Raw genomic sequence first — 27,956 nt, forward strand, 5'->3', positions numbered from 1 at the left:
CCATGCTGGTCATAGATGTGGTTCATAAGCATTCATAGCTGGGCAGGTTGCCTCCTGCCTTTGGGAGTTTGCGTGGTGCCTTTTGGTACCATGATAGCTAGTCCTCAGGGAGGGGACATTCAGGCCAGTTCCAGCTCAGGGCTCTCTGGGCCTGTCTGTGAAGTGCACGTTGTCTTCAGCAATAGGCACTCACCTTCCACCCCCCTTCTAGTATTCTAATGCACATTTACAGATGAAGATAACAGTACCCGATCTAAGCAGAGGTTAATGTGTTTAAAAGCTGTAAATATTAAATACAGGTTATCAAATTTTATCCTTTCCAAACTTGTTTTTATTTGCCTTTCTTTGGAAAATATTGTTACCCCAAGATATTAAAAAGTGTGTTTCCTCAGCCCAGTTTTCTTTTTATTGGATTTAACAATTCCAACAAAAAATTCACAGATTAAGAAAACGGCCAACAACTGTTTTTGCTGCGATGAGACTGAGGAATGCAAGAGTCAGAGGACACCAAGAATAAACCGAGAAGAATCTCCTCCTGGACCTTCACTCCCCCGCAGCGTCCTGGCCAGCAGGCCGTTGGGATACAGCTTAAGAACAGACTGAGGGACACAGAGTGAGATGGGAGGTCAGCATTAGAATCTCAGGAATGGTTTGAATCTTCACCTTAGTGACATAAATGATCAGGCGTAAGTGTTGTGACTCAGTGGTTTGTGTAACAAGTGGAAACTCAGGACCTGTGGGTTTATTCATTAGTCTCGTGTTTGTTACTTCAAGTGAGCCAATCATGTTCACTCCCTGTGTTTTATTTAGCTTTTCTTCTACTGATGAGGCTAGTGATACCAAATTGATTCCCAAGACTGTTTAAAAAGAAGAAGAAAGTAGAACTCACAAACATCCTAAACACTCTAGAAGCTGCAATAGCCAAAGCTGTTAGGAGAAAGACAGAGTCACAAGTTAAATCTGCAAGTGAACCATGAAAGGATAGCATGAGTATGAACAAATAGACACCCCTGAAACCTCTTTCAGGTTATTAACTTTTCAAAACCTCTTCTTGCTGAAATCACAAAAGTACCATCACTTTTTAAAATGCTATTTGGCCCCCTTCTAATTTCTCACGTATTTCCCTACGTTGTAGGTGGCTAATAAGTAAAGGAAAAGAGTAAAAGAAACAAGACAGGAGGGGAGAAATGTAAAATGCAGAAGCCACCATGTTTAACTAGTTTTTTATTTTGCGTTCTATGTGCAAGTATGATGTATAGTACAGTAACGCTGAGATGCAGCTCAGGACCACCAGGTGGCTTTCCTAGGAGAAGACATACAGAGGTTAGGTGACTGGCCCCATGTCAGTGGTAGAGCACTCTCTCTTACTTGAAAGTCTGTATTCTATTTATTCTGTGTCAAGAAAAGCTAGATTTATTTAAGTATAAAATCAACCCAACCCATCCCTGAAAGTATCAGAAGTCAGGTTGCCTGACACCCCCACACACTGCCACACGCCTGATTCATGTCTTTACTGATCAGATTCTTTTTTTTTTTTTTAAAGATTTATTTATTATGTATACAGCATGAATGACTGCAGGCCAGAAGAGGGCACTAGATCTCATTACAGATGGTTGTGAGCCACCATGTGGTTGCTGGGAATTGAACTCAGGACCTCTGGAAGAGCAGTCAGTGCTCTTAACCTCTGAGCCATCTCTCCAGCCCCTGATCAGATTCTTCACCATCGTCATCCTCACCCCCACCTTGGCTTCTGATTGCCAAAATCTAATCCTACCTCATAGCAGCATGCATTCCTGCCCTCATTATTCTAATGACTTCTGTCTTGCTTTCCAAGTTCAGAATTCAATGAAAAGCAACTGGCTCAGCTCATCCTCCCACACCAAGTCACAGGTCACTGGCCAGTTTCTACAGATTGAAACTTGAGTAATAAAATAAGTGCCCAAACACTCAGGTATAGCTGAGGATGAACAAGACATTAAATTTTCCCTGAAAACTATGATACTGCCCATAGCTTCCTATCTGTCATAAACAAAAACAAAAACAAACAAAAACCCACAACAGAGCATGGGAGTGCATGCTGCGACCCCAGCGCTTGGGAGGTGGAGGCAGGAGGATCAGGAATTCACGATTGTCTTTTCTGCATAGCAAATTTAAGGCCTGTCGGGGCTACATGAGACCTTGTCTCAAAAAAAAAACCAATTTCCCCAAAACAAGCCCTGCTTCCTTTATTCTTTATTTACTTGTTCCATAAAAGATCCTGACCTTCTTCCTACCACTTGGAATAACACGTAATTTTGTTGAAAAACCCATATATTTAAATAGCAAAATATTCAGAATACAAAAGGATATACAGTTTTGGGCATAGTGTTGCACACTTACAATCTCAGTATTTGGGAGGCAGAGGTAGGAGGACTATAAATTTGAGGCCAGTCTGTTTACATAGCAAGTTTAAGGCCAGCTTTGGCTACATGGTGAGACCTTGTCTCAGAAACCAAATACTAAAAATAAATAAAGGTGCAGGGCTAGAGAGATGACTCATCAGGTAGGAACACCTGTGGCTCTTCCAGGGGACTGAGTTCAACTTTCAGCACCCACAGCAAGCAACTGACAATCACCTCTAACTCCTGCTCCAGGGAATCTGACACCCTCTAAGGGCACCTGTACACATATCATGTACACACACATACACACACACACACACACACACACACACACACACACACACACACACACACACAAAAAAAACCCTTTTAAAAATAAAAAGAAAATAATCTCATATTCTCAAGGCCCTTCTAGAGGCAGCCACAGCCAATAGATTTTAAAGTATTCTTCAGAAAAAAATGATATGGATGTATAAACATTTTATACACATTAAATTTTAAACAAATGCATAAATAGTACATCCAAAATTGGCCTTGCTTTTCTGAAAACAAATAGATATTTGGGAGCATCCCATGTCAAAATACAAAAATTGTTTTTATTTTAAAAAGTAACTTCATAGAAATTCACTGTAATTTCTTTCTTACTTTATTGTGTGTAATGCTAAGGTAGAACCCAGGGTCCCCAGCCCTAACCACTCTCACTTTCTGTCCAGTCTTCCTCTTCATGCCTACGTCAGTTGCCCAGCTCCGGGTTCTGCAGCCTCTCCTCTCCATCTGTCTTTGTACTTCACCTTCTGTTGCTTCACGGGCTGCCTCCTGGTAACTCTCATTTCATTTCCCTCTAATAATTCATAACTTATTTTTAAAGTGCCAGGTTAATATTATTATTTATTTCATTTTACTTCTAGCATCATAAACTTTGGTGGCTCCCAGTGTCCACAGTGTCGAGTGTGACTCCTGCACTAAGGTTTATCTCTCTAGAGACCAGTCTGCTTTGGAGCTTCACACCCATACAGAGTCTGTTTTAAACTTCCACTCTGCTGCTTTCAACCTTTCCCTTCACTGCTTCTCTGGCTTGGGTGTTCTCTTTCCTGTTCAAACTCCCTTGCCTTTCACGATCCGCTTTGAGACTACTCATTCTCTCAGAGCTTGCTCTCAATGCTCTTCCCACAACTGTCAATCACCCGTTTTTAACCTCTCATTTGGCATTTTCTAACTTAATGTTTTTCTGTCTTCTGAAGCTATATACTTCTTAGGAAAGGGAGCCCTCCTGAAACCTGTTTTCATCACACACACATGTAGTGGGTAGCCATTCCAGCTTTGATCTGGAAGTTCCAACCCCCACTGAGGCTTCGGCAACTGTCACGCCTACAAGGCAGGGCCAAGGGAGGACCCTGGAGACCTGAGATCCAGATGGGCCAGCTCGCGCTCTGTTCTGGGACCCTGGATGGTGGAGGTTGACCGAGCAGAGCTCCAGAGAACACCGCTGGACTGCGATACACCTTCCCCAGACCCTGTGACCTACCTATCCCTTCATTTGTAAGTTACCCACTAAATAAATCTCCCTTTTAACTACATGGAGTGGCCTTAATAATTTCACCAATATCTGTCGCCCAACGTGAGGCTCGAACCCACAACCCTGAGATTAAGAGTCTCATGTTCTACCAACTGAGCTAGCCGGGCTGGTTCCCTGACCAGGATTAGATTCAGGTTCTTTAGGATAGGACACCTTTTGGAATGATCTTTGTAACATGCCATTTACCTATGCTCTATACTTCTCTGGATTTTAGTATGTGTTTCTTGCTTGATATTGTTTGCATTGGTTTTAGTTCCATCTTATCTAGGTCATTATCCCTCATTATTCCTGGACAATATTTGATAACCATTCCTTTGTATATAGTCTTGTATTAAGTTAGAACCTTCTTATTTAGACAAAAAGGGGGAGATGTAGTGGGTAGCCATTCCAGCTTTGATCTGGAAGTTCCAACCCCCACTAAGACTTCGACAACTGTCATGCCTACAAGGCGGGGCCAAGGGAGGCGCCTGGGGACCCGAGATCTGGATGGGCCAGCTCGCGCTCTGTTCTGGGACCTTGGACGGTGGAGGTTGACTAAGCAGAGCTTCAGAGAACACTGCTGAACTGCGATACACCTTCCCCAGACCCTGCAACCTACCTATCCCTTCATTTGTAAGTTACCTACTAAATAAATCTTCCTTTTAACTACGTGGAGTGGCCCTAATAATTTCACCAATATACACACACAGAGAGAGAGAGAGAGAGAGAGAGAGAGAGAGAGAGAGAGAGAGAGAGAGAGAGAAACACGTTGAAACAAGATCCAAATATATTTAGAATTCTGCATTTTTTATACATTTATTTATTTGTGTGTAGCAGGGGTAAGTGTGTGGAGGTCGCCTTGAGGAAGCGAAGCTTCTCTTCTTCCTGGGAACAACAGGCCATCAGGCTTGCTAGAAAGCATCTTGATACACAGAGCCATTTGATGGTCTCCCAAATACATTTAGAAGAGGGAACCCTGGGAGGAGGAAGGGCACACAGAGCGAGGACAAGAAAGGGCCCCGGGAGGTCGAGCATGAGCAAAGAATATGGCATGCATGTGTGAGGCTATCATAATGAAACTCATTATTTTGTACAATTTCTAATCATAAGGAAAGTTAAAAAGAAGTAGCCAGCTAATCATCAAGGAAAGCTAGGCTTTTCCAAAGAGTGGGACCCTTCAGAGACACTTGGATGTTTATTAGCCTGAGGACAAGGCCAAAAGCAGCGGCTGTAGACTCAAGAAATCCTCCGGCACTGTACGACAGGCTTTCTCATGGAAAAGAGAAACCCTGCTCCAGCCCAAATCACTCAGCCTGTTACCATCAGACTGCCAGCAGCTCTTACAAAGCATGTCCATATCGTTCTTATATTCTTTGGACATATCACAGATGTGGGTGGTCACAGTGACCCAAGCCTGTGTTCCCAGCACCTGTTATGGGTTCATGGCCAGCCTGGGTTGCAGAGTGAGACCCTGCCTCAGGGAAACCAAAATATAAAAATAAACAAATAAAAGCGAAGGTGTCTGCCCATCTACCTATTTTACCGCTTTCAAGCCTGAATTCTTTTGCTTACATTCAGTGAAATTTAGCCTTGCAGTGGGTTAAATTACACCTTTTTCAAAAGTTTAGTTTAGAAATGAAAATATTCCTTGAAGTGATTCTGTTTTATGAAACAGGATCTCATCGGGGGCCCTGGCTGGCCTCAGACTCAGTATCTTCCTACTTTACCCTCCTGACTGGGGGTATTGCAAGCCTGCCTTACCACACCTGGCTCCTGAATGTTTAACTATAGAGCAGAACTGTATCTCTTGACAGGCAGTGCGGCAATCACCTGTAATCCTAGCACTTGAAAGGCTGGTGAGGGCTAGGCCAGCTTGGGTAACGTACTAGACTGTTTTAAGTCAAACCAAAACAAAACTCTCTTTACGGCTACACACATATATAAAAAGTATAGGCAGGTGGTGGTGATGCACGCCTTTAATCCCAGCACTCGGGAAGCAGAGAACTCTGTGAGTTCGAGGACAGTCTGTTTCAGAGCAGGCTCAAAACTACAGAGAAACTTTGTCTCGAAAAACCAAATATATCTATATCTATATATCAATATCTATCTATATCTATATAGATATAGATAGAGAGAGAGAGAAAGAGGAAGAGAGAGAGAGAGAGAGAGAGAGAGAGAGAGAGAGAGAGAGAGAGAATATTGCTACTTAACCAAATTTCCTGGCACCTGCTCTGTGAAAACATGTTTGTGTGTGTACGTGACCAGTCAGTCCATGGATCAAATCCCTCAGTTGTGCGACAGTACCACCACAAACTCTTGTCCCTTCGAGAGGCAGTGTTTGTTGCTAGAGTCAAAGCAAAGACTACATGAATATGCTGGGGGTGGCGGTGGACTTTGGGCAAATCACTTTATTTATGAGAGGATAGATTACATCAGCATATTCTCTGGTAAGAGTTACAGATTCTACTCTACGAAGGAAGGTCTCCCACTCCATGCTGAAACCGTGCGAATTTAAAGGTAGGAAGATCTATTGTCTTCCACTTGGCCAACAGCGTCCTACCGTACGTGTGCTGTGAAGGACGCACTCTGAATTCCAAGCTTTCACTCACTGGGGTGAAAATGGATTTGCAAAGAGTAAGCCCTTTCACTCAAGGAAACGACTGGCTTCTCCTAGCCGAAGTGCCAAAGCCCGGGGTGCCCTTCACCAAGCCACGCGTAAGGAGAGCACCCACGGGCAGTGAAGGTGGATGCGGCTCTACTACAGTTCCCAGCATCCCTCTGTCCCACCCGGCTCCGGGCCTCCCAGCCCGCGGCCGGCGGTGGCGCCCAGGCCCTCTGGGAACCCGCTTTCCCTCCCCGCCAGGCGGGGGACCGCAAGTCCCGTCTGGAGTGGACTCTCTGACCCACTAGGCTCGCCCCGCTTCCACGCGCAGGCCGGGACCGAGGCCAACCTCACCGCGCAGAGCGGCGAGCGCCCAGGCGGGGACACGCCCCGGAAGCGGCGTCCAGCCACTCAGAGCGGGCGGGGGCGGGCCCTGGCCGGCGAGCGGGGGCGGCCGGCCCGGCGCTCTCGGGGCGGGGCCGCCGCACGGGCCCGCGCGTCTGGGTGGCGGCGGGGGCGCGCCCGTGGGGAGAGGCGGCTGCGGCTGCTGGCGGGGGGTGGGGGGAGGAAGGACCGGGAAGGGGGCAGGGCGGCGGCGAGCCTGCTCCGGAGGCGGCGGCGTCTGGGGCTGGGGAGGGCGGGGAAGGAGGATGGGGCAGGCTGGGGGCTGGGGCCGGCGCTAGCCCGCGGCTCGCCTGGCAGGGAGGGAAGCCGCGCCGCTCTTAAGTTGCGCGGGGAGCCGGCCGGTGCCGCCGCAGCCGCAGCCGCCTCGCGCGGCGGGGAGGGAGGGCGGGCGGGCGGGCCGGAGCGAGCTGGGGAAGACGGAGCGGGCGCTGCGGCGCGCGGGCGGACGGCGGGGGGGACGCGGGAGGATGGAGCAAGTGGAGATCCTGAGGAGGTTCATCCAGAGGGTACAGGCCATGAAGAGTCCGGACCACAATGGGGAGGACAACTTCGCCCGGGACTTCATGGTGAGTGTCCGCCCTCGCCGTCGCCTCGTGTCGCCGGCGCCCGAGCTGCCCTCGCCTCCCCGGGCCGGCCGGGGCTGCCAGCGCTTTGTGTGCGGTGCGAGGACGGGCGCGGGGCGCGCGCCCAGCCGCCAGCGCCGCCGGCGGGCTTGCGGGAGGCGAGGTCGCCCCCGCCCCTCAGCCTCCTTTTTCCGCGGGGCTGCGCGGCCCGGGCTGCGCTCGCCCGCCCGCCCGGCCCGCGAGCGAGGGGAGCGGCCTCGGCCCGCTCCGGCCCCGCCGCCCGGCCGGCCCCGCCGCCCGCGACTACCTATTGTCTCCCCGGGCGGCCGGGCGGCCGGGCGGCGGCGACTGGGGTGCGGGCTCGCCTTCCCACGCCCGCCTGCCCCGCCTGCCCCTCCGGGGAGGGTCGAGGCAAGCTGTCGGGCTGCGGCTGGCGGAATAGCGACGGGGGTGTTAGCATTAACTCGCGGAGCCCCTTCCTGATGCCGGCCTCGGTCCGAGTTCACGGTTACGATCACCGCTTGCCGAAGGGTTGTCCGTAAGGAATCTCATGCTTTACCTGATCTCCACTTGTCCCGTCCGGTTTCTTTTCTGAGACCCAGGTTTAAGGTGGTCGTGTGGCCAGTGTGACTTTAGGGTGGGGGAGGGTGTTCTGCGTGGATGGGGGTTGTCCTGGAGGAAGCTCACTCCGGACTCCAGGGGATATTGCCGAAGCCGGAGGGGATGTGACTATCACTTCCTATCCGGGGTGGGGGTGGGGAACTTGGGAACAATGGTCCTGGTGGGGTGGAGGCGACTCTGCGGGCTGAAGCCCTGAACTGGGAGATAACCTTCCCGTCCCCCCTTTTCCGCCAGCTCCCCCCTTTCCGCACTCTGCTTGTGTAGGCAGGCTTGAGTGGAGGTGAGGGTTAAAAGTCTAGTAGGTGAGATCGCTCTAGGTACGTAATTGGCGGGGGGTGTCAGTTCCGCAGGCGTGAGACCAGAAGCCGACTTCCTACATTGCCCCCTCCCCGCTCCTTTTATTTTTCTACTGGACAATGTTCCCTCTAGGGTTGTTTCCCGGCTTAGGAGGCGGTGGTTGCGGCTGCTGCTCCTGCGGATGTTGCGCAAGACTGGGGCGTTGGAAACCCTGGAGGTCTGGGGAATGGAAAAGGAAATGGGACTTGGGAAGTCCTTCGCTCCTTAGCGGGGGTTGGGAAACGAGCTAGGGAAAATTTTGCTCCTGGACAAGGTGCACTTCTAAGAATAATCTGTTAAATCTGAAATTTGGTTACGAAAAGCCATACAGTTGTGGTCTATAAAAATGAGTGGGCGCAATACATTGGCAAGTTTTTATTTCAAAGTGCAGATGAAGTGACTTAGTACAGAAGTAGGTTTTCATATTTTAAAGAGATTTCTGTCTAGTAAGACTTTAGAAGTGTTAAAGTTGGCACAGTATTGATAGTATTGTGGAGCTTTGTGATTTCCACCTCTCAGATTTATAACAATAGAAAGTAGCAAGATTTTGTTTAATATATGGTAAAGACTGAAAAATGTAGATCGAATAATCCAATTATCCTTTATTTTAAACATTTTCTGGTGTTTAGATAGTGTTTTGGAAAGAGGGCTTTTGATCTCTGAAGGTTAAAGTGTAATTTCTCCTTCCTACCACCAAGAATTTTGATTGTGTTAGTATCTTTTGAATGATGTCATTTACAGAATTGGATAGAGTCCTCTTTTTATTACTCTGTAGGAAATGTAGAAGAAAACAGTTTATTTAGGATGTTTAAAACTACTGGCTTTCAGCCTTTCTTGGTTATGGAAGGGGCCATGTGGTCCCTGGCTGTCAGTGGTTTGCATGCTTGTCATCCTGCTGCCTGGACATATTCTGTCAATGAGCTTTGTTTGGTAATGCAGGCCGTTGAGACAGGTGCCCAGTCCCTGAACTTTTGGAAGGGATAGAGCCTTGAGGTTCTTGCTTTGGAGATGTGTCGAGGATTCCTATTGGAGATGTCATTTCACAAGGACCAAATCTGTTTCCATTCTTCCATAATACCAAAGTATAGCTAGGTAATTCTACATTAGAGATTTGATGACTAAAGCTATTCTTTTATAGTGCTTGCTTTTTTTATTTCCTGACTTGATAAGCAACAGCTATAATTAAGACTGTTGGCAGTTGACTTTGTTTTTTTGGTTTTTTTTTTTCCCCTTGACTAGAAGGCTGGAAAGGAACTATCCTCTGTCATGGAAAGAGAATTAAAGATGATCTGATAAATTCTAACTTGTTTTTCTTAAATTCTGATGTGGATTAAAAACTCTATTTTAAAATCTTAACATTGTAGAACTGAGTCTTAAAAGGTACTATCACTATTACAACTGTTTCATTATAAAGTAATACTGTTTCAAAATTGGAAATTATAGATTACTAATTATTAACAGTAGTAACCAGTAATGGTAATGCTTATATTTGGGAAAGTGGATTGGTCATTCATACTGTGGTCCTATCCCAAGCATTGAGCTATTTCCATTATTCTCTCTATGTTTATGTTTGTAATGAGTCTGTGTCACAGTAAATACACATTCCTTTGTAAATAGTTGGGGGGGGGGGTTGTTTTCTGAAGGGCAGGGGAGCTGAACTCACTCTGTGACCCAGGCTGTCCTTGAACTGGAGGTAGCTCTGCCTCAGCCTCCCCAATACTGAGATTAAAGCTATGAGCCTGCCATTCCTGTGTCATAGTCTTGTCTTTTGGAGTTTTTTAAACTTAGGTTTTGGTGTCTTTTGTTTTTGTTTTTTTTTTTTTTTTTGGTTTTTCGAGACAGGGTTTCTCTGTGTAGCTTTGCGCCTCTCCTGGAACTCACTTGGTAGCCCAGGCTGGCCTCGAACTCACAGAGATCCGCCTGGCTCTGCCTCCCGAGTGCTGGGATTAAAGGCGTGCGCCACCACCGCCCGGCCGATGTCTTTTATTAATTACAGCTACTTTCTAGGAATAACTTAAGAGGCTGTGTCCCAATGTAACTATTACAGTTTAATCATTTGCTTATAGTTGAATATTTAGTCTATTGTATTTTTATTAAATACTTGGATGAACATGAATAAAGCCTCCACATTGTTTATTGCTTAATAATCTCTTTACAGGAGTACTAGATCAGAGGGTACAATATATATGTTTATTTATGTTTACAACTTTAAAAAGTTACTTTATACAACTGTCAGTAATGTACATCTATTGTAATTATCTTGATTTTATTTAATGGTTTAAAAATTGTATCTTGTTTGGTCTGAAATTTTTTAATTTCTTTTTGTTGTTTTTGAGTCTATATCTCATATAGCCTAGACTAGCCTTGACCTTGAACATATATAAGGCTGACCTTGAAATCTGGATTCTCTATCCTCTACTGCTCAAGTGCCAGAAGTATTTGCCACCATGTCTGGCATGAATTTCTTGATTACTATTGATAGAAAAATGTCTACCTCAACAGGCATATAGTGGTCCCAGCAGTCAGGGGCTTAGGTAGGGAGGTGGTGAGTTTCAGACAAGCCTAGTTTATATGAGGATGAGACCTTGTTAAAGATGGACAGGAGAGAAGGAATTAACTGTAGTTTTGTTTTTCTTGGCCTTGGCCTGAGGTGCCCATTCTTTCAAAAGGAGAAACAGGCACCAAGATTGTATAACCTATATCAGGCCATTATTCCTGACATGCTAATTTTGTTAACAGAATAAATAACTAATTTGTGACAGGTCTGGAACTTGATCTTTACTCTTAACTTTTAGACTAAGATGGTGGTACTCATTGGTATTGGACAGGCTTTTTAAATTTTCATTTATTTATATGTATGGGTATTTTGCCTGTGTATATATCAGTGTACCACGTGCGTACCTGATGCCCAAAAGAGCCCCAAAGAGGATGTCGATCCTCTGGGATTATAGTTACAGACAATTGTGAGTTGTCTTATGGGTGCAGTAGAACAGCCAGTGCCCTTAATGTTGTCTGAGACATCTCTCCAGCCCCTAGAGTTAGGTTTTACTCCATACCTGTTCCTTGAAGTTGACTGACAAAGAGGCATCCTTGAACCATGTATTGAGGACCAGAGAGCCAGTATATAATGCAGACAGAAGGTGACACCTAAGACAGGTAGGGTTTGGACTGTGAGGAGCGGTTGGTGATTCCTCCTTTTCTTCTGCCACTTAGTGAAGGAATCTTACTATATTTAATACTTATATTTTCTGTAGGGTCATAATGGTAACTGTACACTTGCAGGCATGTTCAACCTTTTGATATTGCAACACTAAGTTGTCATCTACAAATTTACATAGGAAAACCATGCAATTGAGTTAACAAAACAAAACATGCTCCAGAAGAATCTTACTGTGTTAAATGAGTTTACAATTTGGTGTTGGGCCACATTCCTTCTTAATCCTGGGGTGTATGTGGAAAGCTGCAGGTTGGAAATACCTTTTAGGGTCACAGGGAAAGTGAGATTATTGAGAACAACAAATGTGCTAGTTTAACATTCCTGTGGTCTTCCCTTCCCTTTCCCCACACCCACCTTCCCTGCCTGCTTTATAAGATTACTGTAAGCCTTATCTTATTCAGATATGTTCTGTTAGAGAACCTGAAAGTCTCTGGAGGGCCATAGAATGTTTTAAGAAAGGTAGTTACTTGGCAGAAAGGACTTGATCTGAATTAAATCAAGGAAAATAGAGCATATATAACAGATTTGATGAGGATTAACAAGCCTTAAGCCCAGTGTGGTGATATGCACTTGTGGTCTCAGCACTCAGAAGGCGGAGGATCCTGAGTTCAAAGCAAGCTTGGGGTTAAATACTAGGCTGGGAGTGGAGGAAGAAGAGAGATGTCTCAGTGATTTACTAGGTATGAACATAGTATTATGTACAATCAAGTTAGAAGGTACAGTGGATAAAGGAATATGAGAAGAAATGAGTAGAGCTGATCCAACAAGATCGCAGGAGAGTTTCAGAGGAGAAGATGAATTTAGTGTGGGACATGTTGAATGCCTGTGAAGTGTCCAGTACAAATATGGAGCTCACTGTTATTCACAGGATGGATTTAAGGAGGTAGGAGTCATAGGAGTTTGAAGAGGTAGTTGAAAGCTTATTGAGTGAATAACCTGATTCAGACAGACATAGTGACAGTTTTAGCTTGAACAGCATAGGTCTTGAAAAGCAGCTAGAGGGAAATGTTTGTGATTGTTGCTGGGAAGGTGTGGTCAGAGTGGAGGGACAGGAACCAGGATGTCAGAAATGCCTGGGAGGGACTTGAGAAAGGAGTTGTTACTAGAGTCAAATAATAGTGCTAGAAGGACTGGTAGGGTGAGATTGGGAAAGCACCCATTCCATTCGGCAAGTGGGAATTTTGCTCTCTAGAAAAAGCAGTTTGGGATTAGATTATGGGAGAGCCACATTACAATGGTTTAAAGAGAAAATAGATGAAATATAGGTGTAGTTCCCTTCCACTTACTTTAACATTTTGAAACTAGACAGTAGAATCTGCAAAAAGATACAAGTTTTGAGAGAGAATGTTTTTCTATTATTTATTATCTATGCATTTATTTTCTTTTAAGTATAATTAAGTAAAACCCTGAAATTTTCAGATTTGGTGCTTGTATTTGAAATGTTAGAAAACAGGGAGGAATGACTAAAGGTCTACAAAGATCTTATGCTTCAGACAGTAGGTAAGTTTGAAATACTTGTTCAATGTTGTGGCCTATAGGATTTAGTATAGCCACAGAGTTGGACAGTCATCACCACAGTCAATTGCAGAACATTGTCATCACCCCATGTTTGTTTGTGATCACCTTTCTGTCTCTGGAGATTTGCCTGACCTGGACAGTCTATTTAAATGGGATTGGAATATTTGTTTTATGACTGTCTTCCCATAATGTTTTGTTTCATTCTTTTTGTTGTTGTTGTTGTGTTGTTCCTGGTTTTGTTTATTTGGTTTCTATGAGTTAGGGTATTGCTGTATTCTTGTTGGCCAAGTGCATGGCTTGCCTCAGTCTTCCCAGTGCTGGGATTAGAGGCCAGTGCCACCACACTGGGCTGACGAGTTTTTAAAATTCATTCATGTTGCATAAGAGTACATTTTTTTTTAATGACTGAATTATAATCTATTATGTGGAGAGCATGTTTTATTTATTCGTCTATTGACTGGTATTTGAATTGTTTCCCCCCTTTTGGCCACTATGGGTAATAATGCTGCTGTGAACGTTTGTGTGTAACTTTGTGTGGGTTTATGTTTTCAATTCTCTTAGATACACATCTAAAAATGGATGAGTTTCTTCTAAAACTGTACATTTAATATCCCACATAATGGAATATATGTGGTTCCCAGTTTTGCTATATCCCCATGTCTGTCTTTCTGATTATTGTTATCTTTGCAGGTGTGAAATAGTATCTTGGGTTAGCTTTCTAGCTTTCAGGATTTTGTATATGTAACTAGTTTTTGAAAGCCAGTGATAGGAAATATTTTAACATCCTTAAAATTGAGCTAATCTTAATGCTTAGTGTCAGTAATTTAGTGATTGTTTTCTTGCCTGTACTCTGTGTTCAGCAGACATACTTAAATTTTAAATTTCAACAGTAACAGCAGACCTTTTAATTTTCCAAATAGATCTTTGAACAGTGCCTAAAAATTTACTTAATGTGTTAGTTAATTTCCTATTGTGATTTCTGTATTTATTTTTAGAATATTGTTGGGTTTTTTTTTCAATATTTGAGTTTAGAAGAGGTTTTGAAAGGATGAAATAGATATTAACATTCAGATAAATTTAATTTTTCATACATTAAACATGTTTATGTTTCTATACCACTCATTTCATTAAACTCGTTTACATTTCTGACCAACCTCATCTGGAAGTCTTTTAGACTAGAGGCCGGCCGGCACTTAATTCTTGAGCTGTCCCTGTGCCTTGACTGTGGTGTAAGCACTGCTGTCCATTGCACGAGTAGAAATTGTAGTCAGGTTCACTGCTGTGAAGACAGAGTAGTCCACAGCAGTCCTGGACTGCTGTAAGAGCTGTTTCTTCCCTCTCCTGTACATGGCTGTGTCCCGCAGATGTAGTAGTACTTTTAGCAGTCACTGGGAAAGAAAACGGGTGATAAATGATTAGAATGGTCAGTGAGATGGCCCTGTGGGTAAAGGCCTTTACTGCTAGCCTCGGTCTGTGTTCAGTCCCTTGAACCCACATGATGGAAGGAGAGAACTGACTGCCCAGGTTACCCTCTGATCTCCACTTGAGCACTGTGGCATGCACACACATATGTATGTGGAGAGATGACTCGTGCTGCTCTTACAGATGACCCAAGTTCAGTTCCCAGCACCCACATCTGGTGGCTCACAACTGCCTATGATAACTTCAGTTCCAAAGGGTCCTCTTCTGGACTCCATAGGCACCACATGTGTACATGCTGACTGACATACACATAAATAGATAAGTCAATTTTTTCTAGTTTAAAAAAAGCTAGACTGGGCCGGGCGGTGGTGGCGCACGCCTTTAATCCCAGCACTCGGGAGGCAGAGCCAGGCGGATCTCTGTGAGTTCGAGGCCAGTCTGGGCTACCAAGTGAGTTCCAGGAGAGGCGCAAAGCTACACAGAGAAACCCTGTCTCAAAAAACCAAAAAAAAAAAAAAAAAAAAAAAAAAAGCTAGACTGAAGTAAAACCTTTAAAAATTTTAAAAGTATGGTTTTGTTATTTGCTGCTGCTTCTGCAAAAATCAGAAAATACTGTCCTCTGTTTCTGTGAGTGCTGCTTAGTGCGCTTAGATATTCAGGGTTCATCTAGGTGGGGTATAAATCATGTACTTCTAAGGGTATTGTGTTAGAATGTTAACTTTAATAAAATACCCCATATTAAACTTCTTGTTTTAAATTTAATTAATGAAATCTAGGTAACCATATCACTGGGATCTTGTGTGAACTGGTAGATGTTTGGGGAGTAATTACAAAGTAGTACTTGCTGTCTCCTTGCCTCCGGTTTCTTGTGTCATTCAGTCCATTCCATGGATCATATTCACTTTCCTAAAATACTTTGAAGTGTTGGTATCTTTAGACTAAAGGGAACCATACTAGTAAAATCAGAAGACATACATTTAACCTCTTCTTTCTCAGTTGTATAGTTTCTTTTAATCTATATAAGACACACTGGAAGCATGATTCATTTTTATTTCCTCTCTGCACCCTCAGTTTCTCATTTCTCCCCGCTCCCCTTCTTTCCTCTCCTCCTCCCCCTTCCCCTCTTCCTCTTTCTTTCCTCTCTTTGCTTTCCCCTCTCTCCTCTTCCTCTCCAGGGACGGAAGCAAAGGCCTTCAGGGTAAATACTCTACTGTACTACGAGCATTGTCTCCACAACACTGTTTCCTAGTTTAGAGGCCTGTATGAAAACCCTGTGTTGCTTGACCCGACATTACAAAGCCTTCCTCAGTCTCCCACTACCCTTGCAGTGTAAACTCCTATACTTGGTGGTATGTGTTTTTTCTTCCTTCTGAAATAAGGTATTTCTCAGCTTTGAATGTATTTATCAAATAAATGAAATCTTGCATATCTGTGGGGTACTGATGGACATACTTCTTATCTTCTTAGAAATCATAAGTTTGCCTTTTACAGACTCAACTTTGAAGATAAAAAATTAAAAATTTTTAGGCTGGGTGTGGTGTCACACACCATTAATCCCAGCACTTGGGAGGCAGAGGCAGAAGGATCTCTTGAGTTCCAGAACAGCCTGATCTACATAGGGAGCCCCAGGACAGCCAGAACTACGTAGAGAGACCTTGTCTCATATAAATAATAAATAAATACATCATTTTGTTTGCTTGTAGCCTAAACTGGCCTCAAACTTGCAGTAGCCCTACCTCAGCCTCTTCTATGCTAGAATTAGAAACTTTCACTACCACACCCTATTAACAGTTTAGATTGATTTCACTATTTACCTAAAGTGTATAAGCAAACGTGTACTTAATTCCCCACTTTGACGTAATTAATATATTAGTGCAGTTGATCTGAAGGCACTTGTTTTCCACCGTAAAATTGGATTTTTAAAACTATATAGAAAAAATCCCTTTCGCCAGGCGGTGGTGGCTCTTGCCTTTAATCCCAGCACTTGGGAGGTAGGTGGATCTCTGAGTTTGAGGCCAGCCTGGTCTACAGAGCTAGTTCCAGGACAGCCAGGACTACACAAAGAAACCCTGTCTCGAAAAACCAAAAAGAAGAAAGAAAACAGGTTTTGATTAGGTTTGAATTTAGAGGTGCTAAGGATATGAAATTGTTCTGAACCACCACTCTTCCACAAAGAGGCTGAACTCGGTCAGCGTTTTCCTGTTCTTACAGTGGTTACGCTTTGTTTTAGATTCATGTAATTACTGACAGTGGTAGACACGAGATAAGCAGCAGTGGCTTTGGAGTGTGAGGCGGGGATCCTGTTAATCTTGGGCGTTGGGGCTGTATATTAGTCTACATTTCCTGTAACAGCTTCTTTTTAGACTTGTTTTAAAATTTTTTGACATGTAAGTAACTACCCTGGTAGGCACTAAAGATAGTTAGAGATTTGTTCTTTTCATCTGTGGTCTCTGTCATACACTTAGTTATACAAGAAAAATAATTGACATTTATGAGAGCTCACCATGTTCGAGGTACTGTGTATAGAGTATAGTGTATAGAGTACTGTGTATAGAGTGGCAGTTAGGAAGTCCTTAGAAGACTCTGCAGGGGCAGGAGTGTTTTCCTAGGAGCAGCGTTCGTTCTTCAGGGAAATCTGTGAACTCTTGAATCATAGCCAAGCTTTTGCTGTAGCCCATTTTAGTTGAAGGAAAGCTTACAGCCCTTAGATACTCAAGGATTTGAGTCCCCAAAATCTTAGAACATAGAAAGATAACCCGTTCTGTCTTATCTGTTAAAACAAAACACCCCATTTTAAAATTACATTTGAGGGACCAGAGAAATGGATCAGTGGTTAAAAACACTATTCTTGCAGAGGGCCTGAATTCAGTTCTCAGCACCTACAGAGTGGCTCACAGTTGCTGTAGCTCCAGCTCCAGAGGATTCAGTGCTCTCTCTGGCCTCTGTAGGCATACACACACATGGTATACATTCACAGAGACACATACCTACACACTAATAAAAACAAGTGTCTGTTTAAAAATTGCATTTGAAGGCTGGGGAGATTGATTTAGTCAATAAGGTGCTTGCTATGTACGTAGAGAAACCTGAGTTTAGATCTCCAAACAACTGTGAAAAATCCAGGCACAGTGGTGTACCCCTGTAATCCCAGTAATACAGAGGTGGAGGCAAGATCCCAGGGGCTCACCACCAGCCATCCTAGCCAAATTAGTGAGCTGTAGATTCCATGAGAGGCCCCCCTCTCAAAAAATAAGTAGAGGACAACTGAGGAATACACAGAACATTGAACTGGGGCATCCATGCTCACCCATATACACATGCACATTCACATGCTAAAAATAAATCACATTTAAAGATGTCTTTAGGTTTTAAGGTTGCATTTGTGCTCTGAACAAAAGCAAGACAGGAAAGGAATTATAGATCCTGTGCTACAAATGTGAAGAACTTTTTTAGATCTTTCTCCCCTACCTTTGTATAGGATGGTTTTACTTCTGGAGTCATAGACTCTAATGTTAAAAATACTGAAACTGGAAATTAAGGTTGATGGATCTTGAAAGGCAACAGGCTGAGTTTAACCCAAGACACGGAATGAAAACAGATGCTTTCCTATGACATTGTGCTGCATAGGCTAGCATTTGCTTTTATTAGTTATAAAACATTAATAAAGCCTCCCCAAGTGGAGCATAAATGTCTTGAAAATTTTCCAAAAACCTTTGTTTGATGTTAATAGCCTACATCCAAACGAGGTTAAGATTATAAAGGAGAAAAATCTGTTGCCTAGGTGACTGTTTGCATGTCAGCCCTTCTGTGATTCTCCCATGTCTATCTGACATTTTGGGGCTGTTTTTTACTTGGCTTTGCTTCTCTGCACGCTTCTGTTTTGCCCATTTCTGCCTAATAAAGGCATCCCTTACATCTTACAGTAACTAGTCTGTTTTGAGTTTAAGGGAAAAGCTCAGAATGACTAGAATTGTTATATCTCACTTTCAAGTTACTGAGGCAACTTGCCATTGAGGTGAGTGTTCTGTTGTGTTAAGTGAAGTTGGCCAAGGTGAGGGAGGGCTTATTCATACGTATATGGGAGAAACTTCTGAAACGAAAGGGAGAAATGTTTTACCAGGGAGGAAGGCAGCCCAAGAAGTGTATAGTATAAGACAAGATGTTTTTCAAAACCAAACCCGAAAAAAACTATTTTAAGGTTCCATCTGTCTTTTAATCACCTTTCTGTTACTGGAACAAAACTTGAGATTGTCACTTTAAAAGACAAAAATGATATTTTGTTTTTGCATTACTGTTTTTTGCAGTATATGTTAAGTCAGTGTTCTGTTACTGAGCTAATGTCGTCCCAGCCCTTTAAAACTTTATTTTATATATATGAATGTTTGCTTACATTTATGTATGTGCACCAGGTTTATGCCTAGAGAGCCCTTAGAGGCCAGAACTGGAGTTACAGAGAGTTTGATCTGCCGTGTGGGTGCTGGGAAATGAACCGTGTTGTCTGTCTGCAAGAGCAGCAAGTTGTAACTGCTAGGTCATCTCTCCTGCACTCTGTTTTTGATATGGAGTCCTACTAAACTGTTTGTGCTGCCCTTGAACTTGGGTGTGATCTGGGATTATAAACCTGTGTTATCAGGCTTGGCAAACAGTTGTATTTGGCCCACACTTTCAGAGGTTCCAGTTCATGATGGTTGGTCACATTGCTTTTTGGGTATATGACAAAGCAGTACATCATGGCAGAATGGCTCAGAATAGACAGCTGTCTCATAGCCAGGACATGGGAGGAATGGAGTTACCCACAGTCCCATTTGAGGGCATTCCCTCAATAACTCAATGACCTCCTACTAGTCTTCACCTCTTAAAATCCCTACCATTTCCCAGGAGTTTGATGTAGTGCATAGTATTTAATCTTCCTAGTGTGTTAAAGAGAGGTGGGCGTGGTGGTGCAAGCCCTTAATCCCAGCACTTGGGAGGCAGAGGCAGGCAGATCTCTGAGTTTGAGACTAGCCTGGTCTACATAGCAAGTTCCAGGCCAGCCAAGGCTATACGATGGGACCCTGTCTCAAAAGAAAGAAAAAGAAAGCAGATGTTACTTTCTGTTCATTCCAGTGTGCTTATTCCAATATATGACTTATCTGCTGCCCACTACAGAGGGCTATCTTGGGGATCACCTTTACTCTTAGTTTATTTTCAGAATGGATTCGTTTTGATCTGTGTCTAATTTTGACATGTTACACGTTTGTTATTGGGAAAATACTAGTTCATTGAGTTCACTGCCAACTTCCAAATGTTGATACATTTTATTTATAATATCAAGTAATCATATGTGCTAATATTACCACCTCACCGGAAAGTATTTAAACATTGAAAGCTGTTAATAAGCTTGTGGTGAATTCAGGAGTGTGAGTGTGTACGTGTAACATTCTGAATTATTGCTTGAAGCCTCTATTTATGTCTTTTCTTTTCCTTTGAAGTGATAGACTTTTAATTGTTCATTTTGAAGAAAATATCTGGGGTATGGGTTTAGCTCTTTGTTGGAATGATTGCCTACATATGTGAAGCCCTGGACTTGGTCTCTAGCACTAGAAAAGAAAAAGGGAAGGAGGATGTCTAATAGTTAACCAAGCTAGGATATTAAAATGATGTTCTATGGAAAGGTGGCTAGTTCAGCTTATAACTGAAAATCAGCCTAGGCCTCCTGTGTGCTAGGATTACAGGCATATGCTACAACACCTGGCCAGTTTGAAATGTTTCTCTTGAGGTTTCTTATTTAACCCATCTATTATTTATTTGCTTAGTGTAGTGGCAATGATTGAATCCAAGACCTTGTGCCTCCTAGGCAAGAACTGGTACTGAGTGGTAGCACTGGGCCACGTCTCTAGCCCACATGTATTATTTAGAAATGTGTTGTTTAATCTCCAAGTAGTGCTGCTACTGATTTCTAGTTAGATCCCATTTCTCTTCAATAATAAACACTATATAATTTTTTTCTAAATTTGTTAAGTTTTATATTATTGTGGCCCATATTTATACCCCATTACCTGGTCTGTCTTGGTCAGGGTTCCTTTGCACTTGAGGGGAGCATGTATACTGTAGTTGCTCGTGAAATAATTTATAGATGCCCATTCTGTCTGGTGGATTGATGGTGCTGTTTATGTCCTTACTGATTTCCTGCCTCCAGCATCTGCCTGTTTCTGATACATAGGTGAAGCCTCCAGCTAGAAGTGGACCCCAGTGCTCCCCCTTCCACTTTCTGTCGGTTCTGCCATGTGCTGAGATGAATTCATGTTAGATGTGTACATAGACTGCTGTGTCTTCTTGGAGAATGGACTCCTTTCTTGTTTCGTGATAACCCCTTTAGTCTCCATCATTCAACTTGCTGTAAAGTCCACTCTATCCAAAATAAGTATGGCCATTTTCTTGATTCATCTTAGAATGATAGATCTTTTGTATCTTAGCCCCTTTTTGATTCAGGTTCTCTCTGTATAGCCCAGACTAGCCTGGAACTCTTTCTTCCTGCCTATGTGTGTCACTACACATAATCTGATCATCCATTCACTTTTAATCTGTATATGCCTTATTAAAATTAATTTCTTTAGTCAATATATAATTGTCTTGTTTCTTATCTATTCTCATAATCTGTTGTAATTGATGCACTTATATTTATATATTGACATTCAAATGGTTGATAATTTATAGCAATGCCTGCTACATTTGTTGTTTTATGTTTTCATTGTTCTCTTTTTAATCTTCTACTCTTTCTGCCTTTTTGGCTTTTCACTGAGCACATTATATTATTAATATTCTCTTTTCTGTCATTAGTATTCTTTTCACCTTTTAAAGTGATTGACCTATAAGTTATAATGTACATTTTCAGGTAATCTAACTCAGTTTTCACATTTTTAAATAAGGTAAGACTTGTATTAGTTTATTTTGGATGTTGTTGTTTTGTATTGTTTTGCTTTGTGTGTGCTCCACTACCACTCCATGCCTGTGATAGAATACCACGAATGAGCAGTTGAAGGGAAAACTTACTTTGGATCAAGTTCCAAAAGGTTAGATGTCTGTAATGGCGGGAGGGCATGGCAACAGGATCGGGAAGCTAGAGTTTCCACCCCTTGAATACATGGGAGTTCTTTTGAGAAGAACTCAAAGCCTGTCCTCCATGACACACCGTCTCCACCAAGGCTCCACACCCTGAAGTCCCATCACCCCCAAACAGCACTACTAACACCATCTGAGACTCAAGTGTTAACAGATGAGCCTGGAAAGGGGCACTTTTCATGACTAAGAACTTACTCCTCTCTCTTATTCCTCCTTCACTGCTAATACTATTTCATTTGGACATAATCATACACAATATACACATAGCATATGTAATTTTTTGTGCGTGCATGTGAATTTTTTTTACCTGTTAGATTAAGAATAAGTGAAACAGCAGTTTTAGTCTAGCCTATACTCCTAGCTGTTTTTCGGAGATTGGGGGAGGAGAATACCAAGTTCAAGGCTTATCTGGGCTATGGATATGACTTCAGGACTAACTTTTGCAGCTTAGTAAGAAATATCTTTTTTTTTCTTTTTCCAAGATGTTATTTTATTCTGGTTTCTGGAATCACAAATAATTCTTATATTTGGCCTTCTGTAGGTAAAATCTCAACATGACCCTTCCACAGGCATCATATCGGATATCTGCATACCAGATATTTACATTATGATTTATTTTATAGCAGCAAAATTACAGTTACGAAGTATCAATGAATAATTTTGTGGTTGTGGGTCACCACAACATGAAGAACTGTATTGAAGGGTCACAGCATTAGGAAAGTAGAAATATAGGTATATGGCATGATAATTAAGAAAAGAAGGTAAATAATTCCTGAATATATGAGAGCAAACTATCAGCCTTTCCAGTAATCAGAGAAATGTAAATTAATTTTCTTTGGAGGGCCTAACTGATGTGGCAAAATCCAAAAATTTATAACTGAAAAAATTAGAAATAACAGTATAGAAAAAGTGGTATTTCTGGGTCTATTCATGGGAAAGTAAAATGGTGATGCCTATTTGGTAGAGCAGTTGGCCACTTGTAATAGAATGCTGTCTGACACATAATCAAATTCTTGAGTCTTTCTGTAGTTCATGGATATGTATATAAAATGGTATGTCCTAGTAGGTCACTTAAATTTTTGTGAAACCTTAAGTATCTTTTAGTAAGGTAATTTACCCTGCTGACACGTATATAAGATGAGGCAGACTTTCAGAGAGAGAGAGATTTTGCATTTTCCCTTTATACTTGGTGGAGAAAAGAGTTACTTAGTGGGTCTGAGGTTGCTCTTCTTAGGAAGATCTGCTTTGTACAGTGAGCCCTAGCTGATGTCCGGGAACTTGGGCTTTTAGAAGGGTTCCCTTGTTAAGAGTGGTTCATTGTGTCTCGATTGTTCAAGCAATGTTGTTTATGTTGAACACCTGCCTTCCATGCAGGAGTTTAGATGGTTGGGATATGCTGCTCCAAGAGTACCTTGGGCAACACCTCTCTAGTGAGTTTGTCTGGTAAACAACTCTTTACACAGCTTGTCATAACTGATTGCTTCACAACACAGGTTGTCACAACTGATTCGGGAATTCATGGGTCCTTTTGACATCACTGAGAGAGAGAGAGCTGTAGGAAACTTGTACTTCCTGGCTTTCTTCGCCTGGGCTTTGTTTCACACACCTTTCTTTCTGCTGCTTTCATTTCGTATCTTCTTCCCATAGCTCTGAGTGTGATTGATTATATTTTGGATATCCCTGGATTCTTTGGCAAGTTTTTTTTTATGTGTAAGTACTGTCTGACCTCTTTTGTTTGGCACATGACTACAGAGCTACAACCTTGGAAAGAGCAGATTTTGACGGACATCTAGAGTCCTTGACAAACTGGGGAAGAACATTCTTCAGGAGGGAAAAGATGAGCATGTTTGAGAAGCAGAAGGCTAGTAGGGGCGGCACATGAGGTGGAAAGATTAGGAGATGAATCGGAAGTAGGCTGATTAGCAGGCCAGAGGAAACAGGATGAGGTTTCATTTGTACGCTGCTGGGAATTGAACCTTGGGCCTCATGCGTGTGTTAGATAAGTGCTCTCCCACTGAGCTGTATCCCCAGCTGGAAAGTATGAGTTTTATGCCAGGTTTGGTGGTATATGTTGTCCCACCCCTCATTCTGCCCCCAGGCAAAAATAAGAATTTTTTTTTTTAAGAAGCCGAAGTTGAAATAGAAGCTTTGCCTGATGAGATTGTGGGTAATAAGTGAATTAAAAAACTTTGTTCAGAGCCCGGCATGGTGGCACACACTTTTAATCCCAGTGCTCAGGAGGCAGAGGCAGGTGGATCTTTGTGAGTTCGAGGCCAGCCTGGTCTATAGAGCAAGTTCCAGGACAGCCAGGGCTGTTATACAGAAAAACACTGTCTTGAAAAACAAAAAAACCTTTGTTCAGGTATGTTATTTAAGACAAGATGACTATGGCCATAACTCCCTGAGCATGCTTCATTTCCTCAGGTCTCTGAGTACTTGGATGGAAAAACAAGTTAAGGCAAACTACTCCACTTTATTTTTTTTAATCAGTTTCAAATCAATATGATTAAACAACAATTTTTTAATCTGTTTCAAATTAATATGATTAAACAACAATTTTAAATTTTACTCTCTCCAGTTGTACAGGCTATATTATGTAGCTCACTTGAGTGTGTTATAGATGTGATTAGAAGGATGCCAGTTCATTAACTGTGGTGTTCTGAATGTAATTATCAATGCCTATTAATGTCTGAAAGATATGCTCTGCTTTGCTGAATGTATAGAAGACACCATAGCACTGTGGGATATAAAAGATTACATCTATCAGACAGTGATTATAGTCATTGTCAGGAGTGATGGGATTGAAAGCCAGGGATGGTAAATAAGAAGTCCTAAAACAGGAAAAATGATGTGAAATAAGTCATCATGATGGTGATATTGCATCTGAATCTTTAACTTTTTTTTTTCCAAATTTTTGACCTCAGTATTGAGCTTTGGTGCCTCTTGAGATTACTGACGACCTCCTAAAAGTAATTTCAGTAGAGATTTCACAGAAAAAAATGTTTTCAGAAGGTTAGTAGTTTACCAGGAAATGTAGGGTTTTTTCTTTAAAACTTTTGGTCTGTTGACCACAGCTTTGTGGCACTCTAGTCTTGCAAAAATAATTATTTTCCATGTAGTGGTGAATATATTTAGGCTCTTTAAATTGCAGATGTGATAATTGGCCTGTGTGATGTTTATTTTGGCAGTGAGAATATCTGCTATAAATTTAGGGCTTATCTTTATCTTTGGTTTTGTTTTTTTGGTTTTTTTTGTTTCTTTTAGTTAGAGGTAAAGAGAATTGATGTTATTGTCAGTTAATGTATAACAGTGGGTATTGGTGTTCTTAATTTTATTAATGATGGGTTGCTTTAGTCCCCTATGAAAATTGGTGCCTGTTTTCTTGAAGATAATATTCATCATCATTTGAAGTGAGATATTACTAGGAGCCATATTTGTGTGTGTTGTTGGAGACAGGGTCTCAGCCTGGGGTGACTTCAGACTCATTATGTAGCCAAAGCTTGCCTTGAATTCTTTATTTCTTTATTTTATTATTATTAGTATTATTTTGAGACAGGGTTCCAGCATGTAGTCCTGGCCGTCCTGGAACTCTCAGAGATCTGCCTGTTTCTGCCTCCTCTAAGAGCTGGGGTTAAAGACATGTGCTACAACTTTCAGCATTGCCTGGAATCTTGGATCCTCTGTGTCCCAAGCACTGGGATAATTCTAGTTGTGCACCACTACACCCAGATTAGGAGCCATAGTTTTAATGCCTGGAGTTTGGGGTTTCTGGGACGTTTTACTGTGGGGACAGGGAGAAAAAAAATCCTTGGAGTTGGAATTAACTTAATTAGTAGACATTGGCTGCATGAGTTTAATGGGTGGAGAGGCATTAGATAAAGAAAAGGAAGGTGCTGGTAATAGAAGTGAGCCTGCTCTGTGAATTGGAGCGCCCCCACACACAGACACCCTTGTCCAATTTACTATGTAAAATAAATTTTTCTTTCTTAATTAAATTTGTTCAATAAAACTAATGCATATGGCAATTTTTTTTTTCTAAGAGAGTTTCTCTGTGTAGCCCTGGCTGTCTTAGAACTCCCTTTGTAGTCCAGGCTGACCTCAAACTCAAAGAGGTCTGCTTGCCTCTGCCTCCCGAGTGCTGAGATTAAAGGCATATGCCATCACACCTGGCAGCATATGGCAGAATTTTATTACATTTGTTTATTATTGGGGGGGGTGTGTGTATGTGTGTGTGTGTACCATAGTGTTCATGTGGAGCTCAGTGGACTACTTTCAGGAGTTTAGTTCTTCCACTATGTGAGTCCTGGGGTTCAAACTCAGTTCATCAGACTTGGTGGCAAGCACCTTTATTCTGTTGAGCCATCTCACTGGTCCAATATGGCATAATTTTATTGGCCTATGATTTAAATGCTATATTCTACTTTTATTTCTATAAAATATCTTCATGGTAAGTAAAGAATAAACAGATTAAAGTTTGTGTTTCTAGCTAGGAGTGGTAGTATATACCTGAGGTCCCAGCACTTCAGAGGTGAATGTCTGTCATGGATTTTGGTGATAGGAGCTGTTTGTTGTTAATAAAATGTGAAGCTCTGGCCTGTATCTTCAGGGAGTTCTAGTTCTATCATGGATGATGTGTTTGTATATTGGGATGTGTCATTGACTAGAGGGACAAATAAAGAGCTGAGATGGAGATGAGGAAGCAGATGGTAGAGTGTGTTACAGTGCTAGTCTCAGGAGAATGTTTTAAGATGACTTCTGTGCTGGTATACTGAGAAGCAAAGACAAATGGAATAAATGAAACAGAAGTCAGCTGGAGTAAGGCACACAATGGGTTTTGGTTTTTTGTTTTGTTTTAACTAAGAGACCCTGAAATTCTCCTTTATTTACCTCATATATCCTTTGTTAATCAGTCCTGACTATCAGCTTCAAATGAAAAAACATGGTAGTTTTTGCCAGTTTCACTTGCTGATGTAAAGTTTTGCCATGTTTGTACAGGGTTAAATAAGTCTGGTGTTTTACAACAGAGACTTAAACTTTTTTTCACTTGGAACCCCAGGTATATAGATACAACAGATATACTGATCAAACATTACTGATAATAAATCATAATTCTTAAAACAATTCTTTGGCATGCACATGATTGTACTATTTATTCAAGATGAATAGGGCTAAGGATGTAGCTTAGAGGTAGAGTGCCTGGCGTTGAAATCCACACTAATTAAGGGTTTAAGATTAGAGAGATGGAAATGCTAATAAGGTAGATATGCTTTTAAAAAACTGCTGAGTCCAGCTTTATAAATTGGGTTCTGGATGTAACTGAGGTCCCATGCTAATGCAGCAATACTTTACCAACTAAATCATACTAGTTTGATTTTAATCAAACATCCTAAGCCAGTACAGTCCAGAGATAGGCTAATTTGATAGTTACATGTTAATTAATAACAATATTTTTAAAGTCTGTTTTCTATAATTAAGCCATTATGTTTTTATAGGAGCTGAAAACTGTGTGTGTACAATAAAAACAAACAAACAGTACTACAGTTCATTTCATATGGTCCTCTCAAATCTGAGTTGAGGTGTTTCAGGCAGTAACTATTGCATAGCACCAGGGCATGCACTGGGGTGCACATTGCATGTTAAGGAAAAAGGCTGTAGTAAAGTCAACCAATGCATCACAAGTGAGCAGTGCCAGAACCTCGGGTTTGTGTGTTTGATTTTGGATTAATTCTTGGTTGTTTTGCATTCAGAAACTCTGTACTGCTGCCAGTTTGTTACCATCTACCACATTCAGTCAGCTGTAAGAAGTCGTTTTCCTGTGTCATTTTCAGAACATTTTAATCCTTGTATTAAATCCTTGTAAGCCCTTTTGTTATAGCCCGTGTTTCTTCCTTTCATTTGTTATTCAGCTATGGTATTCTTTCTTCCACCCTCCCCAGACTTTTTAACTACATTTTTTTCCTTCCTTACTAATTCCTTCCCCGATTTCCTATGAAAAGTCTCTAAGCATCTCTCTTGGAATTATTTGATACTGCAAACCTATATGTAAAATACAAAGAAACCTAATAATTGAAAAACTTCTGTTTTACCCAGCTAATTAGTCAATACTCCTTCAAAGTCTTGGTCAGACATAACAGCAGCAGCACCTGCCAACTGACTAAAAATGAAAGTGTTCTGGTTAATTTACTCCAGACCTATTGAGCGTCTGGGGCCCTCGGCAGTCTGACCTTCCAAACTG

The 27,956-nt window shown here is 42.1% G+C and overlaps 1 protein-coding gene across 5 annotated transcripts in view; it reads left to right on the forward strand.

Moving 5' to 3' along the window:
• Positions 1-7,360: 7,360 nt before the first annotated feature.
• Ptpn12 (protein tyrosine phosphatase non-receptor type 12) overlaps positions 7,361-27,956 on the forward strand; it is a 71,370-nt gene continuing 50,774 nt past the window's right edge. For 3 of the 5 annotated variants that reach the window (XM_052719330.1, XM_052719334.1, XM_052719332.1), the window contains exon 1: positions 7,361-7,509. In XM_052719330.1, the coding sequence (XP_052575290.1) occupies positions 7,411-7,509 (99 nt within the window). In that variant the 5' untranslated portion in view covers positions 7,361-7,410. Of the gene's footprint in view, positions 7,510-15,795; positions 15,819-15,877; positions 15,970-27,956 lie in introns of those variants that run through there. The other 2 variants (XM_052719333.1, XM_052719331.1) reach the window with 2 other exon arrangements.

This window comes from Peromyscus californicus, unplaced genomic scaffold (assembly GCF_007827085.1).
Source record: "Peromyscus californicus insignis strain IS unplaced genomic scaffold, ASM782708v3 Scaffold_6__1_contigs__length_162567912, whole genome shotgun sequence".
In the NCBI taxonomy this organism is placed as follows: Eukaryota; Metazoa; Chordata; class Mammalia; order Rodentia; family Cricetidae; genus Peromyscus; species Peromyscus californicus.